The sequence below is a fragment of the Oncorhynchus clarkii genome, chromosome 25 (genome assembly GCF_045791955.1).
Source record: "Oncorhynchus clarkii lewisi isolate Uvic-CL-2024 chromosome 25, UVic_Ocla_1.0, whole genome shotgun sequence".
Taxonomy (NCBI): domain Eukaryota; kingdom Metazoa; phylum Chordata; class Actinopteri; order Salmoniformes; family Salmonidae; genus Oncorhynchus; species Oncorhynchus clarkii.
Window position 1 is genome coordinate 9,967,046 of NC_092171.1, and position 24,963 is coordinate 9,992,008.

Here is a 24,963-nt window from a genome sequence, read left to right on the forward strand (position 1 = left end):
AGTCCAGCCCACCCGCATTACGTACAAGAGCTCTCATTCATTTGAATGCTTCTTATGTGGAGATCATTCACCTCCATTCATTTTCCACACAGTGTTTTGAATAGAGGACATTGTCTTGAGGTCCTTAAGATTTTCCCCGGGTCATTGTCATTCTAATGAGCTTCACATTTTACAGGCAGCACAAAGGAATCAGAGCTTTAAATAATACCCTGTTGCCAGTCCATGTATGGAACACAGGTTTTACACATGAAAGGCTTTTATTCATTGTGAGGCTGTGCTGGGACAAGATAAAATGGCTGCCTACCTACCACCTTGTTCTACTCTCCTCCTCCAGGATTCACCCTCCTCCCTACCTCCTCACACTATAATGTTGTATAAGGTAGCCTCATATGCTTCTGACTGCTTGTGTAAGTGTACACACTTAAACAAGCAACCCGTATATACGCATGGAACATAAATAAATGGGGCATATACTGTCAAACACACACATATGGTTGCACACACACACTCTCTCACCCTCCTGTGCCACTCCACCTCTAGCGGCCTCTGGCAGTAAGTCCTGGGCCCCAGCGTGGATGTATCCACACACCTTGGGCGAGGCCATGCGGCTGAGGTTCCTGATGTCCTCTGACCGGTACACCAATAGACGACCATCGGGGGACGCCTCGGTGAACCTCCACAGGGGCTGAGGAGAGGGAGGAGGGGAACGGGGTCAATAGATGGAAGAGAGGATAGGGATGGAGAGAAGGAGGAAGAGGAATGAGAGGGAGGAGAGAGGAAGAAGTGGGTGGAAGAAGTAGGATTGGTTCGATAAAGTCTTCTACCATCACTAGGGCAAAAGCTGGTTTAAACAGCTGATCGTTTTTACTCTCACACACAGTTTAGGCATCACTTTACCAACTGTTTTTAGACACTTTTTCTGGCCTACTTTAAAGCAGTGCTCCTATTTTGGGAGGGCATTTACCTCTACATTGTACTCCGTCTCATCTGTCAGGATGTGGGCCGAGAACTCGTCCCCATCTATGTGTGCCTGCACACGGGAGTGCTCCTCTCCTACACACACACACACACACAAAATACAGAGTTAAGGGATTCTACTCACACACACACACCCATATGGTTATTCCATATGAAACCAACCAAATACCCTAATGACTTACCTACAAGATGTCCGGTAAAGTAGTTCTGCAGCTGAACATCATAGCGGTGCTCCTTCCCTTGCTGATCTACAAACACAGCTTTGAAGTCCTCAGTGAACAAGTCTGTGTTAGTTGTCAAGTAAAGCTTGAAATGTCTGCGGAAGAGAAATGTCAGAGTTTGAGGTTAAGAAACATGAGGAATGTGCATATTTTGGTTTACTGGGGGATGTACATATGTTGGTTTATTGGGGAACGCATGTCTTTTGGTTTATTGAAGATACACATTTTTACTTTGTCAATGGTCGGTCTGTTTCAATTGCACAAAAGCACTGAAAACAGAATGAAGATAAATGCACTTAGTCGTTAGGCAATGGGAAAAGCCATTCCAGTAACAATTTAACACACATATGACCCAGCAGGGAGGACTCGCACCCCAAATGTCATACAATATTTCCTAATATTGCGCCCAAATGTTATGTGAGTAGGTGAGAGCGCCCCATTGAGTAGCATGGAATCTTTGCTGTTTTGTCCTTACATTTTAGTCATTTAGCAGGAGCTCTTATCCAGAGCTTTCAATGTGGAAGTCCCATATGGGAGACCTTGTTCCACCTTACCTCTTGAGGGCGCTGAAGCTGATCAGGCGCTCCAGGTGGGACTGGGTGTGGGCGTCCCTCTTCCTGACCGAGTGATGCTGGAGGCCAGACACGGGTAGCACCTCAAAGTCAGACAGCAACGAACTCAGGGCCTCTGAGAGAAAAGACAGGGTCACAGGGGAGTGAGAGGGACAAACAGGCATAATTGGACTCCCTCGTGTAACACCAATATATAGAAACTGGCAACACAACATCAATGGAATGGCATCAGACACGTGGAAACCTTATGTTTGATGTATTTGATACCATTCCACTCATTCTGCTCCAGCCATTACCACTAGCCGTCCTCCCCAATTAAGGTGCCACCAACCTCCTGTGTCACCAACCCTGGTCCTGGAGAGCTTTAAATGTGCAGGCTTTGGTTCTAACCCAGCACTAACACACCTGATTTGTGTATCCATCTTAGCCTTCATAATTAGACTATGAAAAGAACTAGACAGTAACCAAGTTTACCAACAAATTTTCTTTTAAATGTAACGACAGGCCTGATGGAAACAGAACATTTGTTGGTAAACTTTCCAAATGTCGACAAAGAAAATACCACTAGACAAGGTAGAATATTTTTATGTCTGTAAAACTAAATTATGCGAGAAATGGCAGAGGAAACAATTTTATGCGCAAACATTGATATAATGACCATCATATCGAAGTAAACTTGGATACACGCAATGACACGTGGTCCTCCCACTACGACTCATCGGGAAAGCATGCAGTTCATTAGGCTACGGATGAAATCAATTATGATGAACGTCACAGGGTGGTGAAAGTGCAAGGTGATGAGCTTGATGCTGCCAAAAAATGAGGGTCTTAAAAATAATATCGCAATTTTGTCCATAATAATCTCATAATGTAGGCTATACCCGTACTGTATATGCAAGCTGTTGGCTAGAGAGCACATGCCAATACTGGAGTGGGCACATTCGCTATACAACACATTTTTTTGTGACAAAACCATCAGTAGAGTTGAAATGCAATGGAAACCCATTTAACTTCCAGTTTTTATTCAGCTAGCAGGATTTTACGTGCAAAAACCTGCTATGCCCTGCGACGAACCATCAAACAGGCAAAGCGTCAATACAGGGCTAAGATTGAATCATACTACACCGGCTCCGACGCTCGTCTTATGTGGCAGGGCTTGCAAACTATTATAGACTACAAAGGGAAGCACAGCCGCGAGCTGCCCAGTGACACGAGCCCACCAGGCGAGTTAAGTCACTTCTATGCTCGCTTTGAGGCAAGCAACACTGAGGCATGCATGAGAGCATTAGCTGTTCCGGGCGACTGTGTGAACCCCCTCTCCATAGCCGACGTGAGTAAGACCTTTAAAAACAGGTCAAGATACACAAGGCTGCGGGGCCAGACAGATTACAGGGACGTGTGCTCCGGGCATGTGCTGAACAACTGGCAGGTGTCTTCACCGACATTTTCAACATGTCCCTGATTGAGTCTGTAATACCAACATGTTTCAAGCAGACCACCATAGTCCCTGTGCCCAAGAACACAAAGGCAACCTGCCTAAATGACTACAGACCCGTAGCACTCACGTCCGTAGCCATGAAGTACTTCGAAAGGCGGCTAATGGCTCACATCAACACCATTATCCTTGAAACTCTAGACCCACTACCAAAATTGGCCTGACCAACCAGTGCTCCCGCACATTGGCTAACCGGGCTATCTGCATTGTGTCCCACCACACGCCAACCCCTCTTTTTACGCTTCTGCTACTCTCTGTTCTAGAGGTCGACCGATTATGATTTTTCAACGCCGATACCGATTATTGGAGGACCAAAAAAAGCCGCTACCGATTAATTGGACGATTTTTAAAATGTATTTGTAATAATGACAATTACAACAATACTGAATGAACACTTATTTTAACTTAATATAATACATCAATAAAATCAATTTAGTCTCAAATAAATAATGAAACATGTTCAATTTGGTTTAAATAATGCAAAAACAAAGTGTTGGAGAACAAAGTAAAACTGCAATATGTGCCATGTAAGAAAGCTAACGTTTCAGTTCCTTGCTGAGAACATGAGAACATATGAAAGCTGGTGGTTCCTTTTAACATGAGTCTTCAATATTCCCAGGTAAGAAGTTTTAGGTTGTAGTTATTATAGGAATTATAGGACTATTTCCCTCTATACCATTTGTATTTCATAAACCTTTGACTATTGGATGTTCTTATAGGCACTTTAGTACTGCAAGTGTAACAGTATAGCTTCCGTCCCTCACCTCGCTCCTCCCTGGGCTCGAACCAGGAACACAACGACAACAGCCATCCTCGAAGCAGCGTTACCCATGCAGAGCAAGGGGAACAACCACTCCAAGTCTCAGAGCAAGTGACGTTTGAAACGCTATTAGCTCGCACCCCGCTAACTAGCTAGCCATTTCACATCGGTTACACCAGCCTCATCTCGGGAGTTAATAGGCTTGAAGTCATAAACAGCGCAATGAAGAGCTGCTGGCAAAACACACAAAAGTTCTGTTTGAATGAATGTTTACGAGCCTGCTGCTGCCAACCACCGCTCAGTCAGATTATATGCAATGCAGGACACGCTAGATAATATCTAGTAATATCATCAACCATGTGTAGTTAACTCATGCCGTCCCTGGAGGGGGTGCGTCACCTGAGTGGGTTGAGTCACTGATGTGGTCATCCTGTCTGGGTTGGCCCGGCACAGCCAGAAGAGGACTGGCCACCCCACATAGCCTGGTTCCTCTCTAGGTTTCTTCCTAGGTTTTGGCCTTTCTAGGCAGTTTTTCCTAGCCACCGTGCTTCTACACCTGCATTGCTTGCTGTTTGGGGTTTTAGGCTGGGTTTCTGTACAGCACTTTGAGATATCAGCTGATGTACGAAGGGCTATATAAATAAATTTGATTTGATTTGATCTAGTGATTATGATTGATTGTTTTTTATAAGATAAGTTTATTGCTAGCTAGCAATTTACCTTGGCTTACTGCATTCGCGTAACAGGCAGTCAGTCTCCTTGTGGAGTGCAACGAGAGGCAGGTGGTTATAGCGTTGGACTAGTTAACTGTAAGGTTGCAAGTTTGGATCCCCTGAGCTGACATGGTGAAGATCTGTCGTTCTGCCCCTGAACGAGGCAGTTAACCCACCGTTCCTAGGCAGTCATTGAAAATAAGAATGTGTTCTTAACTGAATTGCCTAGTTAAATAAAGGTAAAATAAAGGTGTAAAAAAAAAATAATAATAATCTGCCAAATCGGTGTTCAAAAATACCGATTTACGATTGTTATGAAAACTTGAAATCAGCCCTAATTAAATCGGCCATTCCGATTAATCGACCGACCTCTACTCTGTTCATCATATATGCATAGTCACTTTAACGATACCTACATGTACATACTACCTCAATAAGCCTGACTAACAGGTGTCTGTATATAGCCTTGCTACTCTTTTTTCAAATGTATTTTTACTGTTGTTTTATTTCTTTACTTACCTACACACACACCTTTTTTTGCACCATTGGTTAGAGCCTGTAAGTAAGCATTTCACTGTAAGGTCTACCTACACCTGTTGTATTTGGCACACGTGACAAATAAACTTGGATTTGATTTGCATACCGCCCAAACAGATCCACAGATGATGAAATCTCTATTGCACTCCACACTGCCCTTTCTCACCTGGACAAAAGGAACACTTATGTGAGAATGCTATTAATTTACTACAGCTCAGCGTTCAACACCATAGTACCCTCAAAGCTCATCAATAAGCTAAGGATCCTGGGACTAAACACCTCCCTCGGCAACTGGATACTGGACTTCCTGACAGGCCGCCCCCAGGTGGCAAGGGTAGGTAGCAACACATCTGCCACGCTGATCCTCAACACTGGAGCGCCCCAGGGGTGCATGCTCAGTCCCCTCCTGTACTCCCTGTTCACCCACGACTGCATGGCCAGGCACACACAACAGTCGTAGGCCGGATCACCAACAACGACATTGTGTGCCCCCCCCCCCAACCCCTCTTTTTACACTGCTGCTACTCTCTGTTTATCATATATGCATAGTCACTTTGGGCCGACCAACCAGTGCTCCCGCACATTGGCTAACCAGGCTATCTGCATTGTGTCCCACCACCCACCAACCCCTCATTAACGCTACTTCTACTCTGTTCATCATATATGCATAGTCACTTTAACCATATCTACATGTACATAGAACCTCAATCAGCCTGACTAACCGGTGTCTGTATGTAGCCTCGCTACTTTTATAGCCTCACTAATGTATATAGCCTGTCTTTTTACTGTTCTTTTATTTCTTTACTTACCTATTGTTCACCTAATACCTTTTTAGCACTATTGGTTAGAGCCTGTAAGTAAGCATTTTTCAGCGCAATTGACAAACTTTGATTTGATGGAAATATCTCCGGTGGAAAAATGCACATTGTTTTATGCGGATTTTAGAATATTCGCATGAAAATATTTTGCCAATTGGATGGAAACCTAGCTTATCAGGGAGAATCTAAAATGCCCTGGAAAACATTTTCTCTCTGCCCCATGGTAAAATGTGTAGAATTGCAGGAAACTAGCTATGAAACTGTGAAATGTTTTTTTTTTTTTACCTTTATTTAACCAGGCAAGTCAGTTAAGAACAAATTCTTATTTTCAATGACGGCCTGGGAACAGTGGGTTAACTGCCTGTTCAGGGGCAGAACGACAGATTTGTACCTTGTCAGCTCGGGGGTTTGAACTCGCAACCTTCCGGTTACTAGTCCAACGCTCTAACCACTAGGCTACCCTGCCGCCCCAATGTTCTCTCTGCCCCATGGTAAAATGTGTAGAATTGCAGGAAACTAGCTATGAAACTGAAATGTTCTCTCTGCCCCATGGTAAAATGTGTAGAATTGCAGGAAACTAGCTATGAAACTGAAATGTTCTCTCTGCGCCATGGTAAAATGTGTAGAATTGCAGGAAACTAGCTATGAAACTGAAATGTTCTCTCTGCGCCATGGTAAAATGTGTAGAATTGCAGGAAACTAGCTATGAAACTGTGAAATGTTCTCTCTGCCCCATGGTAAAATGTGTAGAATTGCAGGAAACTAGCTATGAAACTGTGAAATGTTCTCTCTGCCCCATGGTAAAATGTGTAGAATTGCAGGAAACTAGCTATGAAACTGTGAAATGTTCTCTCTGCGCCATGGTAAAATGTGTAGAATTGCAGAAAACTAGCTATGAAACTGTGAAATGTTCTCTCTGCCCCATGGTAAAATGTGTAGAATTGCAGGAAACTAGCTATGAAACTGTGAAATGTTCTCTCTGCGCCATGGTAAAATGTGTAGAATTGCAGGAAACTAGCTATGAAACTGTGAAATGTTCTCTCTGCCCCATGGTAAAATGTGTAGAATTGCAGGAAACTAGCTATGAAACTGTGAAATGTTCTCTCTGCGCCATGGTAAAATGTGTAGAATTGCAGGAAACTAGCTATGAAACTGAAATGTTCTCTCTGCGCCATGGTAAAATGTGTTGAATTGCAGAAAATGTGCTTTAAAACAGAAACATTTTGTCTGCGGCCAAGAGGTCCTCTTATTTGGGCCACTGGAGTACACACAAAACCCCATAATGTCAAAGTGGAATTATGGCTTTCGGAATTATTACAAATGAACTAAATGAAAAGCTGAAATGTCTTGAGTCAATAAGTATTAAACACCTTTGCTATGGCAAGCCTAAATAAGTTCAGGAGTAATGGCTGTGATAAAACATAACTGTGGATGGATCAACAACATTGTAGTTACTCCACAATAGTAACCTAATTGACAGAGTGAAAAGAAGGAAGCCTGTACAGAAAAATATTACAAAACATGTCCTGTTTGCAACAAGGCACTAAAGTAGCACTGCAAAAAACGTGGCAATTCAATTAACTTGTTGTCCTGAATACAAAGTGTTATATTGGGGGCAAATCCAATACAACACATTACTGAATACCACTCTCTGAATTGAAGCATAATGGGTATGCTTGTAATCGTTAAGGACTGGGGAGTTTTTCAGGATAAAATAAATCAAACGTAACGGAGCTATGAACAGGCAAAATCCTAGAGGAAAACCTGGTTCCGCCTGCTTTCTACCAGACACTGGGTGATGATTTCTTCCTTTCAGCAGGCCAATAACCTAAAACACAAGGCCAAATATAGTTGCTTACCAAGAAGACTGTGAATGTTCAGAGTGGGGACAGAGGGCTGCCTCGCTTCTAGTCCTTAACGAAATATCTGCTAACCATGTGTATGTGACCAAATTGGATTGATTTCTTACTGCAGCCAATAGTCGCGCGAATCTTTGCGTGGCGCCAGGGTGTCGTATTGGAAAAGTGATTCTTGCTTATATTCTTTATGGTGCAACAAACTAACATACAACAAAAAAACAGAACTAAAGGCCCGATTTGCATACATTTAACTGACACCTTACCAGCAGCAACATGTCTGCTAGCTAAGTTAGGCGCTAGCGAACGGTACTCACCTAACTCCGGGTCATTTTCCCGTGTTTCTTCCTCAATGGCCCTTGGTTTAATCGCACAATTGACCCAACAAGGAGCCCAAAAGGCAACAAGGACCAAATACTTCATCGTGAGGTTAAAATAGCTTACTCCACCACTGGTGTCATTATCGCAAGTTGTTGATGAATAATGTCAACACTGGACAGCTTGATCAAAATGATTCCTTGACCGCGACTTTATTCGCAAGACTTATAGAGCGCAAAGGTTAAAATGTCTAAAAATGCATTGTAGATTAGACTGAATTTCAATTTCAGTTAGCTACGCCATTCGCTTTGATTTCCAAATGCTACTTCCGATACCGGAAGTTCATTGTTTGGAAAAAGAAAAAAAGGAACATCCGCTCAATGACCGTGTTCAGAGATACTTTTGAGGAGATGGGAAACTCCAGTGGATTCGCATTAAGCCCCACTGTGTACGTTTCCCGTAAATTGGCAATGGGCCGGGCCACGTGGTGCATTCTGGGTACACCCGGCAAGGTGACGTCTCCTTCAAGGAGTAATTGGGCACTAGCACAAAACCCCAACATGAGCACGAATTACGTGAACAAGAAGCTCAACATTACAAATATTTTCCAGGATTTGAGATAATTAACTTGTCCTATGTAATATCTTATAGCTTTGAAATAGTGACATTATGTTCTTTCAAGGAAAATAGGCAGGTTTCTCGACTCATAGACATACTCTGACTCGGTGGAGGCTGCTGAGTGGAGGACGCTCATAATAATGGCATCAAACACAATGGAAACCTTATGTTTGATGTATTTGATACCATTCCACCTATTGCGCTCCAGCCACTACAACGAGCCCGTTCTCCTCCAATTAAAGTGCCACCAACCTCATGTGCCTGACTTTGAGATAATTATAACATGTCCTTAGGGGTGTGTGCTTAGTCCCCTCTTGGTACTCCCTGTTCACCCACGACTGCATGGCCAAACCACTCTAACACCATCAGTGAGTTTGCTGATGACACAACAGTGGTAGGCCTGATCACCGACAATTATGAGACAGCCTATAGGGAGGAGGTCAGAGACCTGGCAGTGTGGTGCCAGGACAACAATCTCTCACTCAATTTGCAAGACAAAGGAGCTGATCGTGTACTACAGGAAAAGGAGGGCCGAACAGGCCCCCATTAACATTGACGGGGCTGTAGTGGAGCGGGTTGAGAGTTTCAAGTTCCTTGGTGTCCACATCACCAATGAACTCTCATGGTCCAAACACGTAAAGTCAGTCGTGAAGAGGGCACGACAACACCTTTTCCCCCTCAGGAGACTGAAAAGATTTGACATGGGTCCCCAGATACTCAAAACGTTCTACAGTTGCACCATCAAGAGCATCCTGACCAGTTGCATCACCGCCTGGTATGGCAACTGTTCAGCATCTGACCATAAGGCGCTACAGACGGTAGTGCGTATAAACCAGTACATCACTGGGGCCAAGCTTCCTGCCATCCTGGACCTATATAGAAGGTCTAGGACCAAAAGGCTTCTACCCCCAAGCCATAAAACTGCTGAGCAATTAATCAAATGACCATCAGACTATATAGCCTCGTTATTGTTATTTTATTGTGTTACTTTTTATTATTTCTTCAGTTTATTTGGAAAATATTTTCTCAACTCTTTCTTGAACTGCACTGTTGGTTAAGGGCTTGTAAAGTAAGCATTTCACGGTAAGGTCTACTCCATATGTTGTATTCGGCGCATGTGACAAATACAGTTTGATTTGAATTGTAGTGTCGCATAGCTTTGAAATCGTGTTTCTCGACTCATTTGTCCCGTTCACGTGCTAGCGCATTCACGTGCTAGTCGGAACAATTAAGGTTTCCTAGTTCCCACTAGCATCTGAAAGCGACAAGTCATTCCCTGACTTTTAGAAGGGATAACGTGACAATTAGTTTAGAAACCGCTTGAAGCAGCATGACAACATGAACGCAATTGGTTGACATTCTGCTGGGCGGAGCATTATACGTTTCACCATTAATTTCCCTCTGGGATTCTTATGACGCTTTCACGACAACTGGGATCTCGGAAAAAACTAGGTCAAATCATGACGTCAGTGATCTTCAGGTCGGAACACCGGAACTTTAGAAAGTTGCCCCAGTTTCCGACTTGGCATTCCGAGTTGAATAGCCGTTCAAAACCATTTTCCCAGTATGAGGTCGTCTTTACGAGTTCCCAGTTGTCTTGAACGCACTGAAGTCGGATGTCAGAGATTTCCGAGTTGTTCTGAACACGTCGTTGTCTCCTCCTTTTCTAATATATCTGCGGCATTTCGCTCCAGATGCGTCAGAGCAAAGGGCAGATAAAAATATCCTCTTTTGACAAATAAAAATGTCTTCACAAAATGATGCTGAGGGAACATTTATGACAGGGAATGTGTATCATACTCATGATGCACCCGCAGCAGGTCTATGGTATGGGCTAGTTATTATAAAAAGGTTGGGTCACATTGACTTAAGTGTATTAGGGCTCCAATCATCACTCTTCTCAAAATTAATCTATCATGTATTTTTTCTGTATTTTATTATGATCCCTGTTGCAAAAGCAGCAGTTACTCTTCCTGGGGTCCACACAAAACATGACATAATACAGAACGTTAATAGACAAGGACAGCTCAAGGACATAACTACATACATTTAACTGCACACAGCCTACATATCAATACATACACACAATATCTAGGTAGGCCAAAACAAGTTTGCTGTTCGTTTTTGCAACATGAGAAGGAAAGTCCATGCAATAACGTCTCTATATATATATATACTATACACTTTGAATTTGTTTTGGAGACTTTGAAAAGACCCCTGGTGGCATGACTGGTGGGTTAAGTGTGTGTGTCAGAGCGGTGTGTAAGTTGACTATGCAAACAACTCAGAATTAACATTGTTTCTTATACAAAGTAGTGATGCAGTAAGTCGCTCCTCAACTCTTAGCCAGAGACTGGCATGCATAGTATTTCTATTAGCCCTCTGATCACAATGAAGAGCAAGACATGCTGCTCTGTTCTGGACCAGCTGCAGATTAACTAGGTCTTTCTTTGCAGCAAGATAACGAGGGCCTGCAGGACTTAATTTTGTGGCATCAAAATAAAGCAGAGCATCTCATGACATTTGCCCCCACCCCACCCCACCCCACCCCACACAATAGCATAGCTGTTGAAGACATGAACACTGGTCCAAAATTAGGTTAGATGACCTTACCAATTAACGTCAGTTGATCTTCTATAAAAATGTGTGAAATCAGGTTAAAAAACAGCACACAGATGAAAGGATCAAACGGGACACCTGCACATTTAAAAACGCACACCATACTAGAAAGACCCCAGCTCGAGATTGGTTTATAAAATGTAATTTTTATTAATGTTACATAGCTGATACATAGGGCATTAAACATTTCCACGAGGATTTTGGGGACTACAATCGATGATTAGCAAAAAAACACAATAGTGCTCCAAATCTCTAATGACAATCTTTGGACTAACCAAACGCCCTCTTTAACATGTGCGTGCACACACCTGCATTGAAAAGTACTAAATTGGACTTGGTGTGTATACAGCATTGGTTTCCGTTCCAGTGCACTATTAAATTACATGCATGTAGGAGTATTTTTTTTCCTTCCCATTATCAGATTGTTTTTATTTTGAGTTTTTAGAATGCCCCACTTCTGTATGGTCTTCAACCAGACATGATTTATACCGTAACCAGAGGGAGTGAGGAAAGATCTTGTCAGAACCAATGGAAAATCACCTGGCTGCGAAAGACTGGGTGCCAGCTCATAGACTGGCCGTCTTTACAGTATCGAACAATTGGACTTGTCCATGTCGGACGTCAGCAGCTGTAACCGTACCAGTTAACCGTGTGGAGAAAGACTACGGAGGATGAGGGAACTATTCATTCTATCCTGCTTAGCAAACACCCCTGTTCAAAGAATACTTAACTGCCCTGGTGTTTGATGGGACTAACATTTTCTGTAGCGCAGCAAAAACCCTAGAATTTCTTATTTTCTTCCTCTATTTTGGACTAAAACGTTGATACAAAGAGGTGAAGCTATTCATAATTATCTAACATCAGAAACTGCACATATGGAAGGCCAGGATGAACACAAACCAAGGAATGGAGTTTTTTTTCTTCCCCTCTCCAGTCAATCTTTTTTTTTTGTTTGTCTAAAAACTGCAATGTGAAAAGACAAATGACTTTGGAATTTCCATACGCAGTTTTTTCAGTAATGGGTTTCATCGCTAGAATCAGTTTGAAGTGGAGCAATAAAGGAATGGAGACGTGTAAAAAGGTTATTTTTTTGGAGAGATGACTCAGTTTCAGTTCTCGTTCTCTCCGGCCTCGCCGGCTTCTCCGCCTTCCCCTTCCTCGGGAGCGTTGTCGGATGTCCATAACTGGGAGAAAGAGACCAAAATGTGTTTTAAAATGTCAATGTTTGTCAAAAGACAAAAAGTTGTTCGTAGACAACTCGTTACCCATGCAGACAGTCTTCCAAATTAACATTATCATACCATCGACAATAAAAATAAAAAACATTACAGTTTCATTTAACAGACCGTAAATATTGACTAGAATAAGGAACATGGCAGAGCAGATAGGGAAGGGAACTCACTGTCAGGTTGTCTCTGAGCAGCTGCATGATGAGAGTGCTGTCTTTGTAGGACTCCTCGTTCAGTTTGTCCAGCTCTGCGATGGCGTCGTCAAATGCCTCGAGACACAAACAAAAAAATACATTTATTACACAGCAAGCTTGAAAGTAGATTAACTGTACAAAATCCAAGCTACCATAGATAAGAATAAACCCCCGGCAAGTCCAGCACAGATATTAAGCCATCTACTTGGTATTGCTCATTGAAATACATTTTCCCAGAAGAGACATAACAGTCAACCCATTCACACACTTACCTACGAGTTAGCAATTCAAAACACACCACTTATCAGAAATTCTGATAGAAGTTCCATGTGTTATCTGCTTGTTCTCTACATTTCAAACTAAGTCCCCAGATCTAAAGAAAACGGTACAGGAACAGAGGGGTGAGGCTGGACTGACCTGTTTGGCCAGTGAGCAGGCCTTCTCTGGGGAGTTGAGGATCTCGTAGAAGAAGACTGAGAAGTTGAGGGCCAGGCCCAGGCGGATGGGATGCGTGGGGTCCATCTCCTTCTTGCTGATGTCAAACGCCTGCTGATAAGCCTCCTGAGAGTTCTCTATGGTCGCTGGGGAGTACACAGATCAAAGTGGACGTTATTGGAGGCAAATTGGTAGTGAGACACCCTACTGGACTCTTATTTCGACTAACACCAAGTTCGAGACTGACTGAAGCCTGATTCACTCAAATTCACTCTGTAGCGATTATGATATAGGGTAGTGGGTGTTAGGTTAAAAGACTACAAGTGTACTATTGGACAATTCTGTGTGACATGTTCTCAGCAATAAGCAACTGAACATAGCAGTCGAGTGGCACATTGATTTCCTTTTGTCCAAGCCTCACTTGAAACGCACATGCTTATAACTGGGCATAAGGTTCTCTTTAGCTTGCGTCACACAATGGGTGCCAGTGGGAGTCTCAGAGGCCCATACAGTAGGCTAGAACCCTCCCCTCTTCCTCGTCTCCTCCTATGAGACGGCTCCCTGCGGTCGTGCGAGTGTGTGCGACGCCTCACTTGACACCATTTCCAGCTCCGTTACAAAATGTGCCGTTCTATTTCGGCTGCTGCACGAGGGGCTCGGAGTTTAAAGCAGAGCCTCATAAAGCCTCATTTGAACCTCCTCGCAGACTGTAGAACAATGGCATGCGACAGAGTCCTAAAGGAAGTCTTGCAATAGTGCAGATCAAAGGCGTCTTTATTAGGACGTGACTCGGAGGGGAGATTCATATTGGGGCTGTTACGCAAATCAGAGGGAGGCGAATTCTATAGGGTTGCGAGGAACAATGTCTATACTTCACAGAACATTTACTTCATGCCCCACACAGTCATTTAAGCCTGCTTAGATGTCATTCTGGGATTTAGAGAGAGAGAGAAAGGGGGATTTCAAAAGAAAAAAAGTGGATATATTTTACATATCTGGCTCGAGTAGCACTTGGGCTAGAGAGATTATTACATTTGAGTCATTTAGCAGACGCTCTTATCCAGAGCGACTTTACAGGTGCAATTAGGGTTAAGTGCCTTGCTCAAGGGGAATGGCAGATTTTTCACCTAGTCGGCTAGGGGATTCAAAATCAGCAACCTTTCGGTTACTGGCCCAAAGCTCGCTAGGCTACCTGCCACCCCATTCAGAGTAATTCACACATCTAAAATGTAGGTGTATTGCTTGCAAATACCAACATGGCAAAAACCTCATGCAGTAATCAGTTCGAGGGGCCATTTCAAGCTCACCTGTCTTGTCATCCCCGGAGGCGACTTCGGCAAGGTATCTATAGTAGTCCCCCTTCATCTTAAGATAGAAGACTTTGCTTTCGGCGTTTGTGGAGTTCTCAATTAAATATTTATTCAGAAGTTCCTGTGCAAAGGAAACAGGAATTAATTGTTTGTTCACACACACACACAAACTTCCATCTATTTGACAGTCAATGTTCCTTTATTATTGAAATCCTGTTAACATACTCTGACTGGCTAAAGAAAGGAGGTTGATTCTGATTGGCTGAGACCACATACACCCAAACATGACCATGTGAGTCGAGTTCCCAACCAAACCCTCCCATACCAGTGGTAGGCAAAGAAGCCTCCCGTTACAACTGATGTATCCAACAAAAACAGGGTGAGCAGCATTAGCGACAGTGGAGGACCAAGGAGGTGTAACAACAATGAACACACGTTTCAAAATTCATATAGCGATTATCTGAAAAAATGTGATTGAGCCTGTGACCCAATGTGATTGACCAGTTCAGTGGCCTCATGTGATGACATCATGCGAGTGATGTCCATGCAGGATTTGCACACACGAGGGAGGCATACACTCGTAGGGCTGTGACAGTCAAGGAATTTTGGATGACGGTAATTGGCCAGCCAAATGACCATGATCACCGCTAAGTTTTTCTTTCTTCCCTCCGCACATTTTCTCCTCTCAGCTCCTGACTGAATCTGCTGCAATAGAATAACTGGAATGTGCGTCAACATTCAAGTCAATGATGGCATAATGGGCGACTGGCAGCCATTGCAAAGAGCAAAGCAGGAAGTAAAAGCAGGAAGTGTACCCATCAATGTGCTGTGATTTGTTTATTTAACTCAGACGTTAGAGAAAGAAAAAATGCATTCCATCGCATGAGCCACATCAGTTATCACTTGAATGAACATTTTACAGTACCATGAAAATGATCACAATACCAGGCAGCCATTGCTAGTGTACCCATGAGTATAGCACGAACGCCCAGACGTCCCGTCTTCATTATGCTGCTCATTCTTAACAACTAAAAATCCCCCCCCCCAAAATGTTTTTATTTTCATGACCGTCTTCATCCATAACTGACGACTACACGGTTATACAGTAACTTGTGCCAGCCCTAGACACACAAACAGAGTCCACCATGAGTCCAGTGGAGTAGACAGCAAGAGCCTAGCTGTGCATATGGGCAGGCAGCAGTGGTTTCAGCATAAGCAGGGTGGGAGCCAGCGTTTTGCACTGCGTCAAGTCATTCCAACTTGTCCATAATGAGGCCAGGCCTCCTGCGGGTTCCTGACCGTCTTTCGCCCCAGATTCTTCTGGGCTCCTTTCGTTCCAACGTTCCTCAGCGCTCTGTCTTAGTGGAACAGATACCGCCATCGAATCAACGTGTCTCAGAAGCAAAACCTGCGGCTGAATGCACCGGCTAAAACTGGGAAAGAGCAGCACTGCTTGTATGCTACAGCTTACATAGCACTCCAAGACACCCAACAGCATCTATATTTAAACCCACAGCAGCAGCAGAAACTCCAGCATCACTGCAGACCAGTTCATCTGCAACACACTAACAATACTGAAGAGGGTATAGGGAATACAGTAGGAGCTATGGCCTACATTTCATCTGGGGTTCAATCCAAGGCAAGATTCCTTCTGTAAGAGAAATGTATCAGCTCCTGACACGGAGGTCTGGAATGCTCGAGCGTCAGTTAGTTAGCGTGAAGGAGCCTAACCAGCCAGGGCCAACTCATCAGGATCAGTCTCCAAAAGTGCCTGACTGCTGCCTGATTACAGCAAATCTGTGTCAGTGAGACCAAGGGTTTAAGTCACATTAACTTGTTTTACATATCAGATTAACGAGTTCGCCACAGAGGCTGACAGACCTAAAATGGCATCTACTGACACTGACAAGCAGTGAGTCGAAGTGGGCGTGTCTCAGGGCTCATCCAGCCCTGCCCCCATTCTTACCCGAGCCACTCCCACCCAGTCTACTTACAGACGAGATTAGTCTAGATACACGGCACGCTCAAATGTCTCAAGTTCCAAGCATTCCTTCCCATACATCACCCTGCCTGCAGACGAGTGGAGGGAGAGTGGCCTGGTTGTTCACATTGTCTTCAGTTCACACAGCGCTCCTAGTTTCACACAGACCAAGGCAGTCTTCATTAGGCACCAAACGGAAGGAAACAGGGAGGAATTACATGAACCTGTCCAATAGGAAACATTTAGCTACGGTGTGCCCTAATAAATGACCCAGGCAATAGCACTGTGCTTAATAAAACGGGCTCCTATATCTCATCTGCGGCTATGATATAGGCCTAACAAGAGCTGATGGTGAAATTCTCCAATGTTCGACTAATTGTAGTACTGTAGTACTGGTGCTCTTCTATTGGAGATGAGCATCATCGTGAACATACGGATGAGCATATTTTTGTGCTAGTCCATCTAAAAACGACTGTGCGAATCTGGCAGGGTTTTCAATGATCACAAAAATGTGGGCCGTCGCCATGACAACCTAGGTTTGACTTTGAAAAATGTGTCTCGCCAAGCTTAGATTCACATGTGAAGACGAGACCAGCCTGGATTGTTGTGTAGTGGGCCACGTTCTGTTCTGTCAAACCGATGCCTGAAAGTGGAGCACTGAAAACAGCCTGAACCATCCTCAGCACCATCCTTCAATTTCACGGCAGCGCCGATGGCCACGGCCTAATCAACTATAAGTGAACCGATTCTGACCACAATCAACTGTAGTTTCTAACAGATTGAGTGGTGGTTATTGGGGGTAACTATCCAGCTTCCATGATCTATTCCCATACACAGTGCAGACATGCAGGGTGGGTAAGGGCAGTGTCTGCATGGCCGTGGGCAGCAGAGGGGTTCCACCCAGTCCAGTATGACATCGCCTCAGTGGAAAATGAGTGCCATGTTATCCAGGCCTACTTCAGCCCAGTCAAGCCAAGGCCTGTCAGCTGAGAGGAGATAGGTGGTTAGGTGCACCAATAGCCAGCCGCCAAGCAGAAGGGGCGAGTTCAGGCAAGCAGCGAGATAAACATTCTCATAGGCTGGCTCCACCACGCCCTCCGTCAACACTGGCAGGCATCTGAGTCAGAGCCACACACACTAGAGAGCGGCGAGTGCACAGACGTGGAGAAGCTGTAAGGTGTGGTCAGAAGATGTGCCCATCTGTACGGTTTACATAACCATGACTCACTGGCATAAAGGAAAGGAGAGAGGGTGGTTAACCAACCTGAGGCACACCTACACCACAGCCTACAGTTAGCTGCTTATCAGTTATGCCTACATACATAGGGATTGCCATTGTTTACTTGCTCGTATAGAGAACCACTATGCATATATGCCTTAAAAAAAATGTTTTAAATCTCTGTTGGGGACCATTAATATCGGTCAGAGTAAATAACAGCAACCCAATTAGAATGGCAGGGGCAATGAAATGTGATTAGCAAGTGACATGCTTTGAATATCTCCCTGGCTAGATGTTCACAATTGATCAGTGGACACTGCAACCTTAATAAAAAAAATGTAAAAAAATCAGTAGAGATGTGGGACATAGGAATACCATTAAGGCTTTATGACTATATGTAAGGTTCAGTGCTAGATTGGGCTCCAGCGTGCTTACAAAACGCTGCAAACAACATCCTACCCAAGCCAATCCCCTCATCTCAGACCTCCGTGTGTCTAAAGGCCAGCAGCTCAGTGAAATTCTCTCAACCTCACAGATAAGCCTCCACCAGATCCTCCCTTAATCCACTATCAAGACCAGATAGGAATAAATGGGCAGAGCCATTCACTAGAACAGGCTTGGATTTAAGTGAAAACAATTGCCCCTGAAAAAAACAAACAGGGAAAAAGTCTGTAGTAGAAAGTCCAGTCAGTGACAGTCAAGTAATATTATTGGAAGGGAACCAAAAAATATATTTTCCTGCATTTTTCAGTTTTAAATCAGAGAGTAGCCCCCATTGGGTAGCAAGCTAGGTTAGTGAGGACGAGAGACATAGCCTATTGAACAAACTGGGCTATGACAGTCCTGTTACACAATTCTGAATGAACTCTTCCACTTGGCTAGCTTCATTACAACTCATGTGCCAGATGAAACTATGTGAATGGTCCGTGCTAGTCGGGATCCTTGGGACGTCACTACTCAATTGCAGTTGATATTTTTATTTTTATGGTTAAGGTAAAGGTTGTGGTTAGGGTAGTGTTTAGGGTAGGGATGTCCCAAGGAACCTAGATATGTGAATATCAAAACAGGAGGAGCCCACACACTCCCAGTTTTAGGCCTATAACAGCACGGCTCTTGATCAGCCACCACTGGTAGTCCGCCAGTGCCTACTCCACCCATTCTGACACACCTTACCATGTAGACACACTGGTTTGTGACCTTTGTCAGTCAGCACCATCACGTCATTAAACCCCATTGTTCAGTGTGACATTCCCAACAGGAAGAAACCGGAGAGAGGATGAAAATATAATACTACCTTCTCATCTCAAGGCCAGGGGGAGATCACCATTTTAGACTGTAGGAACTCATGGACAATCGTGGGACATGACATTTGACCCACATTGGATTGAAACAATCTAATGTTAGTCTCTGTTTAGAGCAAGAGAAATAAGAGGTGTGATATGCTTAACAGATAAAAAAAATTAATGGTTGGGTTCAGGGAAACACTCACTGCTGAGAGTGAGACCAGAGTAAAGGTCAATTCCATTTCAAATGAGTCAATTCAGGATTTTTTTTTTTTTAAGTATATAAAGTACCAGTCAAAAGTTGACACCTACTCATTCAAGAGTTTATTTTTTACAATGTTCTACATTGTATAATAAATAGTAAGCAACAAAAAAAAAAAAAATCAACATATCAAAATATATTATATATTTGAGATTCTTCAAAGTAGCCACCCTTTGCACACTCTGGCATTCTCTCAACCAGCTTCACCTGGAATGCTTTTCCAACAGTCTTGAAGGAGTTCCTATATATGCTTAGCACTTGCTGGCTGCCTTTCTTTCACTTTGTGGTCCAACTCATCCCAAACAATATCAATTGGGTTGAGGTCGGGTGATTGCGGAGGCCAGGTCATCTGATGCAGCACTCCATCAATCTCCTTGGTCAAATAGCCCTTACACAGCCTGGAGGTGTGTTGTGTGTCATTGTCCTGTTAGAAAACAAATGATAGTGGGACTAAGTGCAAACCGGATGGGATGGCATATCGCTGCCTGCAGAATGCTGTGGTAGTCATGCTAGTGAAGTGTGCCTTGAATTCTAAATAAATCACTGACAGTGTCACAAGCAAAGCACCCCCACACCTCCATGCTTCACAGGGGGGAACCACACACACGGAGATCATCCGTTCACCTACTCTGCATCTCAAAGACAGGGCGGTTGGAACCAAAAATCTCACATTTGGACTAAAAGGACAGACCAAAGGACAGATTCCCACCAGTCTAATGTCCATTGCTCATGTTTCTTGGCCCAAGCATGTCTCTTCTTATTGGTGTCCTTTAGTAGTGGTTTCTTTGCAGCAATTCAACCATTAAGGCATTCACGCAGTCTCCTCAGTTGATGTTGAGATGTGTCTGTTACTTGAACTCTGCGAAGCATTTATTTGGGCTGCAATCTGAGGTGCAGTTAATTTTAATGTACTTATCCTCTGCTGCAGAGGTAACTGGATCTTCCTTTCCTGTGGAGGTCCTCATGAGAGCCAGTTTCATCATAGCGCTTGGTTTTTGCAACTGCACTTGAAAAACGTTCAAAGTTCTTGAAATGTTCTACATTGACTGACCTTCATGTCTTAAAGTAATGATGGACTGTCGTTTCTCTTTGCTTATTTGAGCTGTTCATGCCATAATATGGGCTTGGTCTTTTACCAAATAGGGGTATCTTCAGTATACCACCCCTACCTTCTCACAACACAACTGATTGGCTCAAACACATTAAGGAGGAAAGAAATTCCACAAATAAACTTAACATGGCATACCTGTTAATTGAAATGCATTCCGCATTCCAGGTGACTACCTCAAGAAGCTGGTTGAGAGAATGCCAAGAATGCAAAGCTGTGCAAAACGTCAAAGAATCGCAAATATAAAATATATTTTTATTTGTTAACACTTTTTTGGTTACTACATGATTATGATTCCATGTGTGGTATTTCATGGTTGATGTGTTAAAAATGTAGAAAATCATAAAAAAATAAAGAAAAACCATTGAATGAGTATGTCTCCAACTTTTGACTGGTACTGTATGTGCTATTCAACCTGAATTGCGACAGAATTTAACCAGTCCTGGTAGACTGATAACATAGTGGAAAGATCTGCATAGTTATGCTTTTGTTAAGCAAACAATGTCTTTCATCAAGCATACTTAATGTAGTGTTGACTGTTCAGAGAAGGCATTGCTCATAATTTAAAGAGTCCCTTTTCTTCAGCACATTTATCTAGACAGCATAGAGTTGAGATTCCTGTGGCAGTACTGCTGGGTGAATTACTGATGTCTCATGCTTGCACTGATACACTCAAATATGCCTCAAGAGGACAAGGGCAGTCTTGGAAGACCACTAACCAAACACTTCAAAGACCTAGAAAGATGACTAATCAACTATTTCAAATGATATCTTTGTCTTTCATGTAATTATTTTACATCCATATACATTGTCAATATAATGATGCAACACAGTGACTGATTGTCTGACTAGTGAACACACTTTCCCAGCTCCATCTGTGAGAGGGTGAGATGGGTGTATTCAGTATCCTAGGCCAGTGGTTCCAACCGTTTTTGTTTACTGTACCACCAACTGAATTTCGCTCTACCCTGCATACACCCACTTTATATACCAAACATTTCCAGCAGAATTAATCTGTACTGGTACTACATACCAGTACGTCATTGCAGATATCTCTCAGCTCTCCCTCCACTTTCTCCCGGTATTCGTTGACCATTGCGAGCTTCTTGTCGCTTCCCTCGGTCTTCTGTCCGATGCTGGAGATGACCCTCCATGCCGACCGCCGTGCTCCGACAACGTTCTTGTATGCGACAGATAGCAGGTTCCTCTCCTCGTTTGACAGCTCGCCCCCCTGCTCCGTTACCTCCTTCATGGAGGCAGCCATGTCATCGTAGCGCTCGGCTTGCTCTGCCAACTTGGCCTTCTGAATAAGATCCGTTTTATCCATTGTTTTTTTTATTATTATTTAGTGTGTAACCTTATCTTGACTCGCCAGGGAAGGTTTAAAAACAATAGGAGTCCAGGAATGCAACAGGGAATAAATTGAATTGGGAGGTACAAGATGGAGAGTAGGGGGTGCTCCGGAGTATTCCACCAAAAACCTGCAAGTGTAAAACGGGAGGTTTAGGTCACTGTAAATCAATTTATTATGGAAGAGGTTGTGACCCAATGTAGTGAATGCACTTTTACTAGCACCAGCGTATTATAAACTGATGCCGATATAAATAACAATTTCAGAGCAATCAAACTTGGAATTAACGTTACAGGTTACACGCGCTAGCTACCGTTACATTCTGCTGTGTGCGCGTGTCGTGCGCGCGTGGACATGGTGTCTGTCAAATTCGATGGGTCGCTGCCGTCAGCTAGCTAGTGACACAGTACCAGTAGCTACGTTCGTTAACCCAGAAAGACTCAAAGTTAGCTTTATGCTAACCATCTAAATGTAACTAGTTAGCAATCATAGTTAGTTAGGCTGGCAATTAAACTAACGTTAGCGGTCACAGTTGCTGACTGTAACGACGTTAGCTAGCATTCAGACAGTACTACCAGATAGTGCTACCACAGACAACGCTAGAGACAAAGTTACCTAGCTACATCCCCACAAGGTTAACATTTATGCAAAACAAAAATGATGCATCCATCTTGCTTCGACCAGACAAACTAACATAAACCCGCCAGATGAGCATCTAGCTAACGTTAGCCTACAATAGTAAAAGATAACTAGTAACGTTAGCGTAGGGCCACTCCTTTCATCCTGAATGGATTGCAACAACACAACGTTACCATGCTTGGCTACAAAATAAACATAATTTACAAATCGCAAACTAAAAAAATATTGAAATGGGATTTCTGAATTTTCTAACCTTCTAAGGTCCCGATTTCTTCCTCCGAATTGATCCGCTTTTGAGATTGGTATGAGGCAGAGCGGAAAACCAGCAGAGATGCAATTCAACCAAACTTGCTAGGGCGGCTCTAGCTGAGAATGATTTTCCAATCAGAAATATAAATTTTCATCTGTCAACGATGGTTTCTAGAGATACTAGCCAGTAGCTATTTTGCGAGGGGAAAGGGGGCGGGAGTTCAGGGATATGTTCGACTAGCCCGTAGGCTGCGGCTAGGGCCACGGGGTTTCCTCCAATTAGAGCAAGGGAGAAGACGTCACCATTGCCATGGTTATCCTTAGTTCCTGCCCACTTCCATATGCACGAGGCGGGCGTGGCACGCGAGATATTGCTAATTCCCCTCCTTAGTACCCTTTCTCCCTCTGAAACTTTGATTTTGTGGGTGATGTCGGCCATACAACTTTGACCAAATTACCCCATATTAGTGCTCACTAAAGCAATGATGGCTTTAATAAAATGTTCACTGCACAGAACACATGATGCCGGTAATAGGGCACACAGTGCACAGACCAATTTATTACATTCTTTGTGACATAATCCTGGCTATGTCAAATACCGAATAGCCTTTTACCATATTTAATTACACTCATGGGGAAATGTACCTGAATCTTGATGGTGATATTATGCCTTGGATGATCAACTGTCTGGGTCATCTGCATCCCCTTGTGTTCATGTTGTTTCCCCTGTGGCCATGATTTGTAGCCCCTAGATGAAAAGGGGACTTCCATGTCATAACTTGCTATGATTGTTGTGATTGCCTAATAATATATGGCTTGGTTTCTAAAAAAATAGCATCACAGTGGTAGAAGTGGTCTGGCGGTAGGCACGCGAGGCTCAGTGCCATTCCTCTCATCTCTGGGGTCACAGACATGGGAAATCCACCTGTCTAATCGAATCCTACGCCTAGATGCATTCTGATCATAGCAGATGTCCACAGCTGGAAATGCTATTGAGAAATATTTAATTGACACCAGCCGAACAGGGTTGTAATCTGGAAAATCCTTTTTCTAATTCAGACCTCATCCTGTGAATTTTATTGATCATATGCTTTTTCAATGAGGTCAGTGTCCAGCGTCCTTCTTCTTTCCGATCAACTGATATTCTCTCTCCAAATCTTATCTTCAAAACGGATTCCCCTCCCCCACTCAGAAATATAACCAGCATATATTTTTATTATTATTGTTATTTTTAAACAGTTTCCCATTTTCACCCTCACCATTAGCCACTTTCAGCAGCCATTTTGTTTGTCTCTGTCTAGTCTGTCTGCCCTGTGGTTTTATTGTCCGATAATTGGCAGCATGCATTAGTTGAAATGAAAGGCTAGCAGTCTCCCAGAAGGGCCCTGAATGGTCTCACACAGTGTCATGGGAACAATCTACAGTGGCAAACACAGCGCATCAATGCCATGTCCATTCATCATAAAAACCTGTGATTTTGTAGACTTTGAAGTAGGCTACACTGATGTGATTTTGGTTGACTGAGACAAGGCTACGCAATGTTATAGGTAGGCCTAGATGATGAACGTGTTTTGTGGGTAAATTATTTCGTCATGCTCAGCTCAGTCCTGACACTTTCGTTGTGATGGATAGTGCAGTCCCTATGATTTCATGGGGTTGGTTTGGGTGTTCTTGATTGTTTGAGGGAAAAGGGCCTGTAGGCCATTAGGGGGATTCTTTACAGTGGCCTCACAAATGGATAAGTTACAAGTCTGGAATGTCCCCTCACAAGCCCTGTAAGTCTAGAACCCCATTTGCTATGACTGAACAGAGAAGGGAGGCTAGTTATGTTATAGCTTACTCTTTTTGCCCTGAATCTTGACTCATTTCCCTATAGATGTATCTTTGCTTTCAAGGCGGTATCTGTCTGCTAAATGTAGGCTTATTCACAACCTATATGATTTTGCAGAGATATGACAGATTTGAAGATGATGTCATAGACAGTGAAATTATTACAATTACATTTGGGCCTTTTGCCTTTCTGGCCTCTTTGGACAAATGGTTATCAAACACCTTTGCATTCTGTTTTTGAGGAAGCTACCCACAGGGCATTAAGTAAATGAAGAGGAAGCAGAGAAGAAGCAGCAATGTTTTCTAAAAACTGGATTTAAGCTATGCCTATTGCCTCAGGCACAAAACACAGCTTGCTTTTTGTGAGG

At 43.4% G+C, this 24,963-nt stretch overlaps 2 protein-coding genes across 3 annotated transcripts in view; both read right to left on the reverse strand.

The window, feature by feature from the left end:
• The window catches only part of LOC139384195 (ADAM metallopeptidase domain 17a), a 33,538-nt gene extending 24,919 nt beyond the window's left edge, over positions 1-8,619 (reverse strand). For both annotated transcript variants that reach the window (XM_071128916.1, XM_071128915.1), the window contains exons 1-5: positions 8,268-8,619; positions 1,754-1,886; positions 1,161-1,294; positions 965-1,053; positions 517-685 (exon numbers count right to left, since the gene is read on the reverse strand). In XM_071128916.1, the coding sequence (XP_070985017.1) occupies positions 517-685; positions 965-1,053; positions 1,161-1,294; positions 1,754-1,886; positions 8,268-8,373 (631 nt within the window). In that variant the 5' untranslated portion in view covers positions 8,374-8,619. The remainder of the gene's footprint in view (positions 1-516; positions 686-964; positions 1,054-1,160; positions 1,295-1,753; positions 1,887-8,267) is intronic.
• Positions 8,620-11,631: 3,012 nt separating this feature from the next.
• On the reverse strand, positions 11,632-22,931 carry LOC139384111 (14-3-3 protein beta/alpha-1-like). Its single transcript, XM_071128758.1, has 6 exons — positions 22,770-22,931; positions 21,560-22,007; positions 14,671-14,794; positions 13,346-13,509; positions 12,908-13,003; positions 11,632-12,689 (listed from the first exon to the last, which is right to left on the reverse strand). Exons 2-6 carry the CDS (start codon positions 21,851-21,853, stop codon positions 12,615-12,617), a joined length of 753 nt encoding a protein of 250 aa, XP_070984859.1. The 5' UTR covers positions 21,854-22,007; positions 22,770-22,931; the 3' UTR covers positions 11,632-12,614.
• Positions 22,932-24,963: the final 2,032 nt, after the last annotated feature.